This window comes from Vipera ursinii, assembly GCF_947247035.1.
Source record: "Vipera ursinii genome assembly, chromosome: 3".
NCBI lineage: Eukaryota > Metazoa > Chordata > Lepidosauria > Squamata > Viperidae > Vipera > Vipera ursinii.
Window position 1 is genome coordinate 106,563,875 of NC_139516.1, and position 16,062 is coordinate 106,579,936.

The window sequence follows — 16,062 nt, forward strand, 5'->3', positions numbered from 1 at the left end:
GAAGACAGCATTATTCTGAGAAGCCTTTTTGATAACCAAGGATGGCAAGAATAAAGAATATAATCATGAATGAGATGGCAAGCATGAATGAGGACAAATTATTTACCAGTTTTGTTTAGTGGTTAAGGCACCAGACTAGAAAGCATATTTCTACATAGAAAACAAAAAACCCTCAACTGAGAAGTTGGTAGAATGAAGAAGAATATTAGATAAAATGTAAGGAAGCTCACATTCAGGGGATTTAACCATCTGATCTGCAGAGTGGTGAGTGGCTTCTCTGTAAATGAACAGAGGCTCTTGCTTTACTAGGCAGAACCCATTCACCTGTGCCTTTGAAGATCAGGAATTGTAGAGGAATGGATGTGTGTAAAGCTTACCAAATAGACTGGATTAAGGCCATATGCCCAGTACTATCCTCTGTGGGCAACCCTATCCATTACCTGTTTTCTGATCTGAAGCCACTCATCCTACATTCCTGCAGATTAGGTGCTGCCTGATGAGGCACAATGGATCTTGTCCTGCTTTTCACATGATAAAAGTGGGCCCAGTGGAAAGTACAATTGGATTTAGTCAATGCAATAAGAAATGTTTTGGTTGCATGAACTGAAATGGACAAATTAATGACCTGAACACTATTTAAAAAGTTCAGCTGTGAGAAGTAAAACTGAAAAATATAGGATTAAGGAACATTATAAAATCTTGGTCTTACAAAGCACCATTGTAGTATTAGTGTTAACTGACAGACCCCCAAGGCATACCCAAAAGCCAACGGAAATGCAAAGAAGTGGTGACCAATGAAATTTGGGGTGGCATCAGAAACATCTCAAAGAATATGCTGCAGTATATGTTACTATATACCAGAGGTGTCAAACTCACAATGTCACGTGATGTGTCGCGACGTATCACGACTTTTTTGCCATTGCCGGCAATGGGGTGGGCATGGTTTCCCTATGATGCATCCGGCCCACGGGCCGGCAATTTGACATCCATGTTATATACTGATGGCAGGTGGATTAAGGTAGTCATAGAATGGATTCCACTTGATAAAAAGCATCCACAAAAGAAACCTAAAACAAGATGGAGTGATAACATGAAAGTTCAAGACCATTTTGGTTGGAAACCTGCAGAAGAGGCCTTCATCATGCAGTGGATATACAATGGCTAGGATGATGGTGATGATATGTTACTATGGAGAAAATGACTTTAATCTTTAGCTTCTCTCCTAAGAAGGAGAGATAAGTCATTCTGTACTTTGAATGATAGGCCAACTTCTCTCCTATAGAACTATTTCCCTTAATTTTCTTAATGTTTCTCTGCAGTTTTGGCACTTTCATCTTAATCTGAAAGCTATACCAGAATTTTAAGCGTTCTCTGGGATATGACCTTTTCTTTTATGCTAACAGAATGATTCCATATACCTTTATTAAAGCTAGCAAGGGTTGGAGTTTAATATTCCTTTTTATGATTTGGATTAACATGTCTTTTGTCATTGATTATGTTTCATTTTATTCTTTGATTTTCTATTTTTTATGATTTCCTTCATTTACATTGCATTCACCATTTGATTAATCATTGTTTCCCACTGTAACTGAATAATTCATTGTGAAATATATAGATCATTTTGCATAATAATTTCACTTTTTTCTGTGATGTCACCAGATGGTCTATTATTCCAATACATTTTAAATCTATTTTTTTCTTTTTAATGTCATTTTAATTTAGTGCTGGAACAATGCAGGATATAGAAGATCAAAGAATATAGTTCTAGCACCCATAATAAATGCTGTGCAAAATAAATGGACAACTTTTTAACTTTTGCATAACAAGCTGTGCCTCATAAATGCCTTCCTTTAGGAAACGCATAATGGCACACAAGCTAAACTGACTTGTTCTATGAGGAGTCAAGGATGAGATCATGTATGAATGAAAAATATGCAAGGCAATATGAAAGAACCTGAGGCTGAGCAACTGGCCAGAGGCAGCTCCGTGTAGTTCAATAACCATCCAGGACAGTCATAGATAAATACATAATCACCTACCCAAATTCTCTATTTGAACCCCATACTGTTGCTTACTGATTGTTATTACCAGTAATTGATCAAATTCCCTTTTCAGGTTTTATTTATTTGTTTATTAACAGTTCCAATCCCCTACAATTCTGGGCAATGTATAAAATGTAGTTACTGTTTTTGTTTAGTGTTTAGCAAACCACTTAACTACATCTGTAATGCTATTCAGTTTGAGGATAGTGGGGATTGATTTTAAGGCTGTGACTCGAGGTGGGCAAGCATAAAGGACATTCCAAAACAACTTGCTGAGGCTTTATTCAATTTGTGTACTTTTCAGAGAGATTAATTCACATTCACTATGGGGAAGTGAATTGTGATGACAGAGTAACCATTTGTGTGATATGAGGTTATGACGTTCTGATGGCAGTACGAGACTCATTAGGGCCATTTCAAATACAGACAATTTTATAGTGTTTGCTGAAAGAAAAAGAATGCATGTTACATATAGGTTTTTACAAACTAGTGCAAAAATTCAAATAGCTATATGTATGTCATACAATACAAACAAATAAATCAACATGCCTTGTATTTAAGTAAATGTATACAGGAATAAAACACCAACCAGACAAGTCAATATATAAAAAAGAGGAGGTGGGGAATATTCAGACTAACCTATTGTAATAAGTTTACGATCTACTATTGGCTTCTGAAAAGAGAATTATAATGTCTTTCTATGATCAATCCCAAAGGATCAATTTTGTCTAAAGCACAATTGACTGACAGAATAGAAAATGCAGAGTAGCTTTGGAACTCAAAAGCCTTGCAAGATATACATTTAGGCAAGAAAGCATATAACAGTATAATCTTATCTGATGTTTTGATGTCCCTACCCTTCCAAATAATCACCATTAATTTTTACAACTAATATATAGCATTATAGCTTTGCTTGTTGTGTAATTTTAAATACCACTGCAATCTACTTTGGCTCTTATCTTGAATGAAAAACAATATTTCAATCTCAATTAATATTAATAAACCACAGATACTGCTTTACTGGAAGTAAACCTTGGGTGTACTTACAGCATCTGCTCAAGGTTTTTTCTACTTCACAAGCCCTCTCTTCAGCTACTACGTTATACAGTTTCAGGCTACAAGCTTTTTGTCATGGTTCCAACAGACAGAGACAAATAAAACAAATAAAACAAAAGGCTTAGAAATTGCTCAAAGAACATGTTTATTGGTTACAAAGTATCAGCACGGTCAAAAGTGAAACCAAGTCTGAATTTCCAACTAAAAATTACCCAGGTATAAAGTATAATATCCCACCATCAAGACTACACAATCAAATATGTTCCCCAATATATTTGTTTGGTGGGCTTTCTTATACAATGCCCAGTCCCTGCTCATGGGAGCAGTAGATGACCTTGGTTTCTATGGGACAGAAGTTTATTTTGACTAGCACCTGGGCAATCCCCCCTCCCTCCATTCTATGTGTCAACTTAGAATGGGGGGGGGGAATGACTGCAGCCAGGCTTATTGTAGAGTTGGCAGCCAACCCCTCTTAAAGGGAAATAATCTCCTGTAGGGGAAACAAAAAAGCACGTTAGGCATTTCCTTGAGGCTTGTGAGGATGCTTGTTGTAAAACATCTGTATTAACCTTTCTGCTTTCACATCTTTACATTTCACTCACATATCTTCTTACAGTGGATAGCCTTTCCACTGAATTAGATATTGTAACTTCTCCTTGTACAGCCTAGAATCAAGAATTCATTTTATCTCATAATGTATTTCCCCCTCTACCACTATTGGACCCGGCGGTTTCTTTGGAATAAGTCTTAAAGTGGACTCAGAAATTGGTTTTAACAGACTACAATGGAACACAGGGTGGACTTTTCCCAATAGCCGTGGAAGCTTTAATTCCACAGTAAAAGAATTTATGATTTTGGTGATGGGAAAAGGACCCAGAAAGTTTGGCCCCAATTTTCTGCTGGGTAACCTTAACCTCAAATCCTAAGTTGAAAGATAAACCCTTTCCCGAAACATAAAATGGTCTTTGAGGGGAGTGTTTCTTATCAGCCTGCTCCTTATAAACCTTAGTGGCTTGGGCTAAGGCTTTCCTTTCATTCGCCCAAACACTTTGGAAGGAGTTCTCCCACTGATCCAAAGTTTAGGAGGCAGGTGGTTCCTGGAGGTACTCAGGCATAAGCACAAAATCCCACCCAGTAGCTATTTTAAATGGTGTAAGACCAGTGCTTCTGTGCACGATATTGTTATAAGCTAGTTCAGCAAAAGGCAGAAGGTCTGCCCAATTAGTCTGCTGGTAATTAACATAGCATCTGAGGTACTGCTCCACCATTGAGTTTGCTCATTCAGCCACTCCATTAGTACTCGGATGAAAAGCTAATGAGAGCCCCTGAGTAAACTCAATAAGCTTGACAAACTCCCTCCAGAATTTCACAATAAATTGAACCCCTCTGTCCAAAATAATCTGCTTAGGACCTCTGCGGAGCTGATAGATGTGCTTCAAAAACAACTTGTCAGTCCTGAACAAGAGATGGAATGAGCTTGTTTGGAAAATAGATCAATCACAGTCCATATTATAGTATTTTCCCTTGCTCTTGGGCAGTTCCACTATAAAAATCCAGAGCTATTTGCTCCCAAGGCTGGGCAGGGTCAGCTACCTGCTGCAGCAACCCTGGGGGCTTTCCAGGGTATTTCTTTACAGCAGCGCAGGTAGCACAGCTTTTCACATAGATCTCAATGTCCTTTTTCATCTTTGGCCACCAAAACTACCTTTGCACCAGATGTAATGTTTTCAGGAACTGAAAGTGATCGGCCTGCTTTGCATCATGACTGCGCTAAAGGGCTTGGATTCTAAGGGCGCTTGGGAGGTATAGTTTAGAACCCTTCCAGGCTAGCCCTCCCCGAAGGGTTAATAGAGACTTATTGTCCTTGAACCAGATGTCGGTCTTTAAGTTTCTTCAGCAAGTAGTCATAAGGGCCAGTGGATTGTTTTTGCGATTGAGCTCTAGTGGTTATTTGAGAGACAGATTGCGGTAGAGGAATGATAGAGTTAATAACTTCCACTTGGTGGCTTTTGAACTGAGGCATCCTAGACAAAGCATCAGCCAAAAAATTCTTACCTCCTGGAAGATATTTTAAAGTGAAATTAAAATGGTTGAAATATTGAGCCCACCGGACTTGGTTTAATGTCATGGTTCCAGCTGACAGAGACAAATAAAACAGAACTCCAAGGCTTGGAAATTCTTCAAAGAACATGTTTATTGGTTACAAAGTATTGGCACAGTCAAAAGTGAAACCAAGTCTGAATTTCCAACTAAAAATTACCCAGTTACAAAGTATGTCCCACCCTCAAAACTATGCAATCAACTACATCCCCCAATATATTCGTTTGATGGGTTTTCTTATACAACACCCATTCCCTGCTCACAGGAGCAGTAGATGACCTTGATTCTCATGGGACAGAAGTTTATTTTGACTAGCAAAACACCTGGGCAATCCCCCCTCCCTCCGTTCTATGTGTCAACCTAGAATAAGGGGGGAAAATGGCTGCAGCCAGGCTCATTGTAGAGTTGACACTTTTATTTTGTCTTGTTTAGGAGTCAGGCATAATCTGTTGATTGGATGACATTTCTTAAACATCTTATTGGTTTCCTAGTACAGTAGTTTCTTTCTTTGGCCAAATAGCTTGATAATAGCACAAAGGCTGCATGCCTAGTGCACAGATTGGCATAATATGTGCTGCTGTACATGTGTTCAGAAAATGTAAGTATCATTATTATAATTTAAATACAAAGCAATATATTTTAGTATTTTGGAGAAGATCGTGATTAACTGATCTGCTGAGCCTGCTCCTCAAGAGCTCCTTCATAATTTTGAGGCTCCTGTTTTTTCCTCTTTTTATCATTCTTTTTTATACAAGTTTTATTGATTTTTTAATATTTACATATACATGTATTTGTGAAGCAATACGGTGGTTGGGTAGTCAAAATAACAAATAACAGGTTGTAAATAGTTCAGGTTGCATCAACAGGGATTCCCTTAGTTATCACATAGTCAAAATAGTCAATACATTTCTAGTTGTAACCTAGTCAATTAACAAAATTTCCAATAAATTTTCACTAATACATATCAATATCCTGTTTTTAAATTTTATCTAATTGCAATAAAACATTCTAGAATAGCCTATAATATACAAAAGAAAGCTTAATTTTTGGGTAACCAAACAATTCCCTATTTCAATAAAGAATAATCCTCTTGTCTACAAAACCTACATTGTTCATTACAAAACATTCTTATGTTTTACCATTAAAATCTAGATTTCATCATAACAAATCACCAATTATTAGAAAGATATTTTTTGTCTTAACAGTTCAAGAGCCTTGGTGGAGCAGTGGGCTAATGCCTCCTTAAGTAACACCAGCTGCCTGCAATTAGTGCAGGTTCACATCCCACCAGGCTCAAGGTTGACTCAGCCTTCCATCCTTCCGAGGTAGGTAAAATGAGGACCCAGATTGTTGGGGGCAATAAGCTGACTTTGTAATAATGCTGCTTGGGGGGGCGAAAGCCCTAATAAGCAGGCATATACATAGAATGAAGGCTATTGCTAAGCACATTGGTTTGTGCTTAAAATTGTAAGCTGCCCTGAGTCTTCGGAGAAGGGCGGGATATAAATGGGATTAAAAAAATTATTAAAATACTATCTTTTATATATAAAATTCCAGATTCTATAATATAGTTTAAAAGTAATAACTAATATATTCTATGTCATCTTAACCGTACATCAATTGTTAAAATACTATCTTTTGATATATCATTCCAAATTCTATAATATAGTTCAGCATTATATTCTAAAAGCTTATTTTTGTTTTCCCTTACAGATCTAAAACCTAAATGTAAAATCAGTTATATTTTTTAGAGATTCCCCTTAATCAATTGAAAGGTATTTTTATACTCTATCTTTAGGAATTCCCCCCCCCAAAAAAACCAAGTTCATTTTTAAAAATCTAACTCTTGCCTTCCTTTTGTGCCAATCAGGCTTCCCTTTTGGCATCTTTAAATTCTCAAATGTATCTCCCTTTCTTCCTATACCCCTTATTTGAATCCAGGGAGAGTATCCAAATGACAGTTTTGCAAAGAAAGTGTCCCCTTTGTAACCATTGAAGTTTTGCTTTAATAATTCAGTTTTTAATGATTGATGTAATATAGTTGTCATTAGATCAATCACATCTTTTTCTTCTTGCAATTCCATCTGGATTAGGTAGAAAGTAGTAGCTGGTGTTATGATTGTCATTTGATTAGTTGAATTCTCAATATAGTATATTTGGAGGCCTTTAGTTTCTTCACTGTTAAAATTGCTTTCTTCAGGTGCTATTGCTTTTTGAGTTGTAAGTTTTGTAGTTGACATTGAAATTTGGACTTTAAGGTTCTCTGTAGGTTGCATTTGTTGTTCTTTGAAATCTCCTATTTTAGTGTTAGTTTCCACTTCTTCTATTTGTTCTTGGATTATCATTTCCTCATTTAAGGTCAGAATTTGATTTGGTGGCTTTAAGTTGTCAGATTTTTCTTGCAGTTTGGCTTTAATTTGCTCTGTCATTGCCAAATCGTGTCCAGTATCAGTTTATAATCAAGTGGTGGGATATATTCATCTATTTTGTTGTTGTTTGCAGCTAAATCTTCCATGGAGGCTATTTTAATAATAGCCAAAGATTATCCACCTCCAAAAGAGTTGTTTTCAGTGCCAGGTGTTCCCACACTTATCTTTAACAGTAATGTCAAGGACAGCTCTGTTATTCAGTCAGCTCTCACAACAGGAGAAAAAATTACTTGCTGTACCAGGTTTCACCACAAGATGTCATCATTAGCATATAGAATGCAATGTAGAAAATTTTTTTTCCAAATTAATATAAAACTTTTGTAGCATTAGTCCAATTTTTTCCTTAATTCACAGCTTAGAGAGGAAATAGGGTAGTAGATCCCCACCAAAAATAGGAGCTTTTTAGTAAATACAGATAAAATTACTTAATTTCTTTGCTGAATTACTTGATTTTCTTTAAGGCTTTAAGATTTGTTCCCAGAGTAAATATTCACTGTTTTTTCAAAAAGTGGGAAAAGAAATTTTCAGGAAAGTCCCACAGGAAAATGGTTAAGGGAATAAGAAAGGTGAAGTCTCACCCAGGTCCTCCAGATTGCTTCTTAATGCTAGGTAGTGCTTTTGGCTTTCGGCAGGGAGCAGCTTAATGATTGGCCATCTTTATGGCCGGTCTCTTCTTCTTTGGGCCAAAGGAGCTGTCCTGGATTCAAGTGGAGAGCTGCCACCCTTCCATGATCACAGGGAAGGCCTCCTCACAGTAGTCGCCCCTCCAGGGTGATTTTAGACTCTTTTCAGGGTTCTCCAAAAAAGAAAGGACAGCAGGAAGCGGACTGTTCCTGCGTGTCCAGAAGTGCTGCACACACAAACCGGAAACCTCCTCTTTTTATGATTCTAAAATGGACTTGAAGGAGAATGACATTAAAAAATGAGAAACATTTTCTGTAAAAATATAGCCACCACACTTTGGACTTGCTTGGATCCTGATATAATCCAGAAGCCATTTGTAGACTTATCTGTTGTGCCTGAAAATAAAGTTCTGCTAACCTGGCCTTTTTGCAGCTTGGGTTTGATGATTTTTCATGAGGAATTTAACCATAACCATAGCTTTCCAAATATCAAGAATCACTGAGATGCAATACAAAGGGATAAATGTACCCTGAGTTTTGTTTTCTTCCTGCTTGTTGTGATTAGCATTTTATGAAATTGATCTGGCTGCAAGAAAGTTTTCCAGTGAATTTCCAAAACTAAAACCAAAACTACCTCAGCCTTTTCAGAAAGCAAAAGGGATTTTGCTGATTTGTAATGAGAGTCATTAACAGGAAATATATCCTTAATTTACTGGTATCAGGAATGTAAAGTTCTCAGACTGAAAACAAAAATGAAAATGCAATAAAAAGAAAAAGCCAGCATTATCATTTTAAATTACTTTTTATGATACAATAAATTCTTGTTTAGACTAAATAATGGGTATTAAAGAGAGATCTGCATTCCAAATTATTATATTCTCCTGTGGATTATGGCTGATCAACCACCAAGCAGAAATATTTTGTACATATGTAAATGTATTATGTTCATATGTATGACAGTGATGGGGAGAAATGACAAGAATGAGAGCTCTTCATTGGTTTCTACATTCTTCCTTTTGCTTTTGAAATTTTATTCTGAAAAAGCATACAAAGCTTTGTAGACTTGGAGAAGGGAAATATCAATCCACTATTTGATCGGTGCCATCAGAATGTATGTAAAAATGTGTGTGTGTGTGTGTGTGTGTGTGAAAGCAAAATACCAGAGATCAATATTTGGACTACATATAAATCTTAAATCTTAAATCTATCTAGGTGGTTGCTAAAAGTCAACACTGACTTGATGGCACCTAATCAATCAATCAATCAATCAATCCTGCTATGCTGCTTTATTGGGAGGAGGTATATCTGACAGAGATGAGTGAAGAATGCCAGAAGAGTATATACCTGCAGCGATGTCACACAAATTGTGAAGGTAATCATAGTTGCCCAGTGAAAGCAAGCATCTATATTGAAGTGATTTAGTAAGATGCCAAAGGCTTATGATTAGTAACAAGAGGAAGGGCATAATTTCATAGGTTGCAATAGAAGACATAGGTAAATCACTTTCATATTTTACCAAGTAAATCACATTAATAGACAAAATAAAGTGATTGATGATATAGTCCCAAATGATGGGCTACTTTAAGCAGATGCTACTGAGGAAGGTTTAGGGTATTTCATAGTACTAATAGTGTTCATGATGTGGCTAGATAAATGTCTCTGGGATGTCTAATTGCTAATGCTGCCATCCAAAAAATGAAAATTCTAAGCTGCAAAGATGAATTATAATAGAAACATGGAACAGAAGAAACATGAATATGGGAAAACTTAACAGTGGAAGATGAAATGAATAAACTACACATCGTCATATTAGGCATCAATGAATTGTAATAAACTAGAATTTTACATTTTCATCTAGAAGAACACAATGCAGAATGTACACATATGTATGCATGCACAAACAGAAAAAAAGGAACAATGTTGTTTTCTTAATCAGGAAGGCAACTGCAAAGACAGTGTTTGGGTATAATACAATCAAGGATTGAATAATATCAGTTGGATTTTGAAGCCTTTAATATGACAGTTATTCAAGTTTATGCTCTAACAGTTGCTGAAGAAGAGAAAGAATACTAGCTTCATAGTTCATGTTAAATTTGAAATTGACAGAATATGTTTTTGAGTACTAACATAGTCTTCAGATAAACAAAATGATGCCAATGTACAAATATGTTACTAGAAGGAATACACAGAAATCAAATTGACAATATTGTTGATACATGGAAATAAAAGTATAACAGCAAAGGTGGGCTATAAAACAGATCATAAATTAGTTTTCATATATCAGTTCTAAGTCAAACTAAATGAGAAGAATAAAAGCAACTGATTTTCATGATATGATTGTGAGTGTATGCATCAGGAATCATTTTAAAATCCTGAACGTCATTGATATAGAATCAGAAGAACTGTGGAATGAGAAGTTATTTATGATGAGTTTAGTCAAGAGTATGACAATGGTCTTGCAGGAGTTTATTCATGAAAATCAGTGTGGGTTTTTGCCTAAAAACAGCTGAGGGACAATATTAGAAATGTATTGGACATTTTGGAATATTATAGAATAACATAATAAATGAACAGCGCTGATTTTTCTTGATGCAGAAAAGGCCTTTGACAATCTGAACTGGACTCTCTTGTTTAATATTTTGCAGGACATGGATTTTGTTGAGAATTTATTAAATGGGTAAAATAGATTTATACTTCACAAGAGGCACATAGGGTTATGAATGGACACTTAACAAAACCTTGTGAAATATAGAAGGGGACAAGACATGGATGTATCTTATCCTATTACTATTTATTTTAGCTTTGAAAGTACTGAATAGAGGAATAAGACAAGATTGAGAATTGATGGAGTGAGGATTTAAAAAGAAACATATAAATTACAGGTGTTTGTTGATGATTTGATGATAATTTTGGAAGATCCCCTGCAAGGAATAAAAATAAATCAGATTCCTGCAAGCAATAGTTTTCCCTGTGATACACTATGGAAGCAAAAGTTGGATTTTGGGGGAGAAGACGATTGGAAAAAATATCAATGCTTTTGAAATTTCATATTGAAGAAGACTCTTGAGAATATCTTAAATATCCAGGGAAACAAACGGATTTTAGAACAAATCAGTCCAGAGTTCTCACTTGAGACATAAATATTCAGGCTCAATTTATTACATTTTAGACACATTTTGCACAGATCTAGTTTTTGTGATAAGTCTATAATGCTGGGAAAAGCAAGGAAGAGAAGAGGGCTACCAGCAAGCAAGGTGGATGGACTCAATTATAATAAATACAAGTGCCCTTTTGGGAGAACTCAATGGCCAAGCTGGGGACAGATCATGAAAAGGGTCTACTTAGGTGGCCCTTATGAGTCAACAGCAACCTGATGGCACATAATTAAAACATGCCAATCACACATGCTTATATATCAAATTCTCAAGAGGAGACTGTAACGTATTGGGCTTTGTTTTACTGTGTGTACCAGGTGGGTTTGAATGCTGGAAGGTTGCTTAAGCAGGGAGCTGGCTAACGGCTCCCAGCTCCTCAAACAACCCGTCTCCAGCACTACCATTGGCTGCCTCTAGGGTGGCAATAGGTTGCTTTAAACCTATTGGCCGCCACCTAGAGGCCAGGGTATAAATAGCTGCATTCGTAGCCCTGTTCCCCAGTTTGGTTCCTGCAAGCCAATAAAGAATGTTCCTGACTGAACTAACTTGCTTGGTCTCTTCTCTCAAGCAACGAACCCAGTACACAACAGAGACAATAGCCAGTTAACCTTACCTGGGCTACCTTACCTTGCAGAAACTAAGTAAAGGTAAGCCTGGTTAATTCTGACAATGGAAACCAACAGAGAAGCTAGCCTACTTGTCCTCTAGCACAGACTACAAGGAGACAATAGTAGTTGCAGAATATTAAATTTAGAATTGAAGTTCTATAATGATTGCAGTAGTCAAGCTGAATTCATCAGATCAGCAGATAAGTACAATGAGAAACGGTATTGATGGTGGTATTTCAATGTATTTGATATAGTTTAACAGCAGAATCATATTTAGATCTCTTCCCTTGGTGGGGTTTGTTTTTCTTTGTCATCTGGCCTTGCTTGTGTGTGATGTCTCAGACCTCTATTTGCTCTTTTAAGATGAGATGCTGCAAGGTATAAAATGGAGTAATGTGACTGGGATTTGGCTCATCCTCACTGGAGTTGTACTTATGGATACTGTATGTAATACCATCATGAATGAAACAGGATTTAAGCTGTCCTTCCTTCCTTCCTTCCTTCCTTCCTTCCTTCCTTCCTTCCTTCCTTCCTTCCTTCCTTCCTTTCCTTCCTTCTTTCCTTCCTTCCTTCCTTCCTTCCTTCCTTCCTTCCTTCCTTCCTTCCTTCCTTCTTTCCTTCCTTGAGTGTGGCACTACATGGATTTGACAGGAAAGTTGCAGGATTGAGGTTCTAAGACTGTAAATAAACATTAGCAATGGCTTCCCCCACCCTTCATTATACTTCCGTTCAAATAAGAGGATAAAAATGGGAAATATAATCTGCTTTAGTGAGTGTGAAGACACCACCAGCATGTATTGTAAGTCATTATTGTGTATTATCTCCACCAGAATATAGGAGCTAAGTACATATTCATCTTCTTTCCTGGCAAAACAAATAAAGTACCACTGATGATCCCAATATCCGGGGGGGGGGGGCAAATTCTACCATCCGCTTTAGCTCTGCCTGAAGAGCTGAGGTGCCCCGGAGGTGCCCCAGAGTTAAGTAAACTCCGGCTGGCGCTGAAGGCGTTAAAATTGAGCGCGCGCGCGGGGGGGGGGGGAAATGACGCTGCTTGCGTCTGGGAGCTCTACGCCTCCCCTGCCTCTGCAGACACACACAAAAAAAGGAGAGGAGAGGCCGCGCGAGCGGAATTCCGAGGGAAGCGCCAAACCAAGCAGACGCCACCATGACCGAAACCACCAAAACCCACGTTATCTTGCTGGCCTGCGGCAGCTTCAACCCCATCACCAAAGGCCACATTCAGATGTTTGGTGAGTTCCCCGCCCTGTGCTCAGCCCGTTCGACTGGTCTCGCCCGGGGTTTTCTTGACAAGTGCGCTTGAATGGGGTGGCTCGGGGACCCTGTGTGGGTGTGGGGCGCGCCTCGGGACGCTTCCTGGGGGAGGGGGGGCTGAACAGCAGCGAAGCTGCAAAGACTAGGTGGAGCGAGGACAGAGAAGGTCCGAGAGGTGTTGCGCGGCGTTTTGCTGTTGCTTTCCCCGCGGGGAGGGGAGGGGCGGCGGCTCGTATCGATCTAAATAATAGGGGGGGCTGTTTGGAGAATACTTAGGAGCGGCGTCAGAGGAGGGGGGAGGAAGAGACCGGAGGGTCTTTAGTCCCACCCGAGCACTTCCCTAGGATGGGCGCAAGGCAGGGGAGGAGCTGGGGGGGGCTCTCCAGAAGGGTTCAAGGCGGGTGGGGTAGGATTGGATGAGGGACGGGGGATGGCAGATGGCTCTACGCAGAAAAACCGAGGAGTAGCTTGTCTAGTAGCCAAAGGAAAGGTGGGTGGTTGTCAGAGAAGGGGGAGGCCTTTATGGGGTGGTTTTTCAAGAAGTCCTTCTCCTTAGGAAAATGTCAGCCTTGCTACCTGGGCACCTGCTTCTGACGCAGAAATGGACAGTGGAGGGGAAGGAGGCTTCAACACCCCCCTCCCCACCAATATGGCATGGGGGGGTAAAGCCCCCATTTACTGTGCATTTCACCAAGAAGCTCTGGTTTGCCCCTCTGGGTGGACTTTGCCAGGAGTTTTTAATCCAACACTGCACTCTGTAAAGCCTGACTGTAGGATCCTTAGATTTGAAAAGCAGGATTTATTGCACTTCTGGTTTCCTTTCGTTAAGATATTTGTGCTGTGCCTCTACAATGTGTCTGTTACGCATGAAATGGCTGTAAACACAATTGTGTACTTCATCATAGGAAGTAATTTTATTGTACTAGCTATGGGAGGGAGCATTTTGGAGCTCTGAGATATGAAGGAAAGAGATGAGGAAATATTTTCTTGTACCGATGGTACATCTGAAGATTAGATATACTTTTAGGATACAATCTGAGAAGAAAGTTTTAGTGTATTGTTTGTATCTTATCTTGTCTAATTTGGATGGAGTAGCAGCTGTTGCCAAATATAACCATCATTAAAATTGCATTTTGGAATACATACTTGGATTTTGTGTATAAACAATAGTCTCAGTCCCATAGGTTTATTGGCCATACATGCTAATGTATATGCAATTTGAGAGGTCCTTGATGCTCTCTGAGCTTGCTTGTTTTATTGCAGACATTTCATTACCCAAACTACATTATCAGTGCTAGCATTGACAATATTATCTAGTTTGGTTAGTGAAAAATTTTCAAGAAAACAAGCAAGCCCAGAGAGCACTAAGGACCCCTCATGTCAGCTCTGAGCTACAAATATTCTCCAGTATTAGTATATGCAATTTGAGAAGAAAGAATGGAAAAGTATTGGTTCAAGGCATTAATTTTCTTCACTCGGTTTCCCCCTCATTATATATATTTGTATGTGTGGTGGCAAGTGGAGCTAATCCATGCTAATGAAATGGAGTACAAAACCCATGTGATTTGTGACCATCATTTTAAACTATAGTAATTTTTAAAACTATAGTAACAGAGCCTTGGTGGAGCAGTGGGCTGATGCCTCCTTAAGTAACACCAGCTGCCTGCAATTAGTGCAGGTTCGCATCCCACCAGGCTCAAGGTTGACTCAGCCTTCCATCCTTCCGAGGTAGGTAAAATGAGGACCCAGATTGTTGGGGGCAATTAAGCTGACTTTGTAATAATGCCGCTTGGGGGTGTGTGTGTGAAAGCCCTAATAAGCAGGCATATACATAGAATGAAGGCTACTGCTAAATTTGTAAGCCGCCCTGAGTCTTCGGAGAAGGGCGGGATATAAATAGAATGAAAATAAATAAAAAAAAATAAAAAATTATAATGGCTGTTAATATACTTTGGCAGAATAGTTAAGATTGTTTGCTGTCCACAGCTCCCAGTGCTGAAATGGCTTCACTGGAAGAATAGTAAATCGTAGTCCTCACCTATCAGTATTAGGGAGATTAGAGATGGATGTTTTGATGAGCTAGCCATAGGTATAATGATTGAAAATAAATATTCAGGTGCACTTAGTTCATAAGATAATTATATATTATACATCACTGAAATGTGGTGTCTCCTCTCAATAACATTTGCAAAGACAATTTAGTAAAGGAATTGTGCTGTTATAACCCAGCACATGGTGTTTAACACTCAGGAAAACTATTCATATCTCCCCTCCCCCATTTTCACTTTAGAGGTAAATGTTATTTTTAGAAAACAGCATTTTAGACTCTAATTTAAGTGGAACATTTAATAGAGCCAGAAGACATTGTCAACCAAATCATAGGTAAAAATACTTTTAAAGTAATGCATATACTGTGTAAGTTAAAAACTAAATTTGTATTAACCTTATAAGATTTTTCTACTTCATTATGTATGAGGGATGCTCTTTGGTAATAAGTTTTGTAATGTATTTTCAACTTCAGGAGCAGATATAGGAACATTTTTATTTCATACACCAATATATGCTAATTGTGCTCTGCAATTAAAATAGATCTGCATGAGTCTAGTAATATATGTGTTGATTGGACAGTAGAGCGTAGTCAAAACTAAAAACTCATTCTCTTTCCCCTTTATTCTGCCAGGAGCCTGCTGAGCTTGTAGATACTTTTATTTCCATTTTTTCTCATTTAATGCAACCTCTCATAAAGGATTTCACATCTGCATGCTCTCTCTCTC

The 16,062-nt window shown here is 38.2% G+C and overlaps 2 protein-coding genes across 2 annotated transcripts in view; both read left to right on the forward strand.

The window, feature by feature from the left end:
• The window catches only part of NCF2 (neutrophil cytosolic factor 2), a 518,710-nt gene that overhangs the window by 123,722 nt on the left and 378,926 nt on the right, over positions 1–16,062 (forward strand). The gene's annotated exons all lie outside the window — the stretch shown is intronic.
• Positions 13,120–16,062, forward strand: part of NMNAT2 (nicotinamide nucleotide adenylyltransferase 2) — a 101,380-nt gene continuing 98,437 nt past the window's right edge. The window contains exon 1 of the mRNA XM_083359096.1: positions 13,120–13,266. Coding sequence (XP_083215222.1) covers positions 13,182–13,266 — 85 coding nt within the window. The 5' untranslated portion in view covers positions 13,120–13,181. The remainder of the gene's footprint in view (positions 13,267–16,062) is intronic.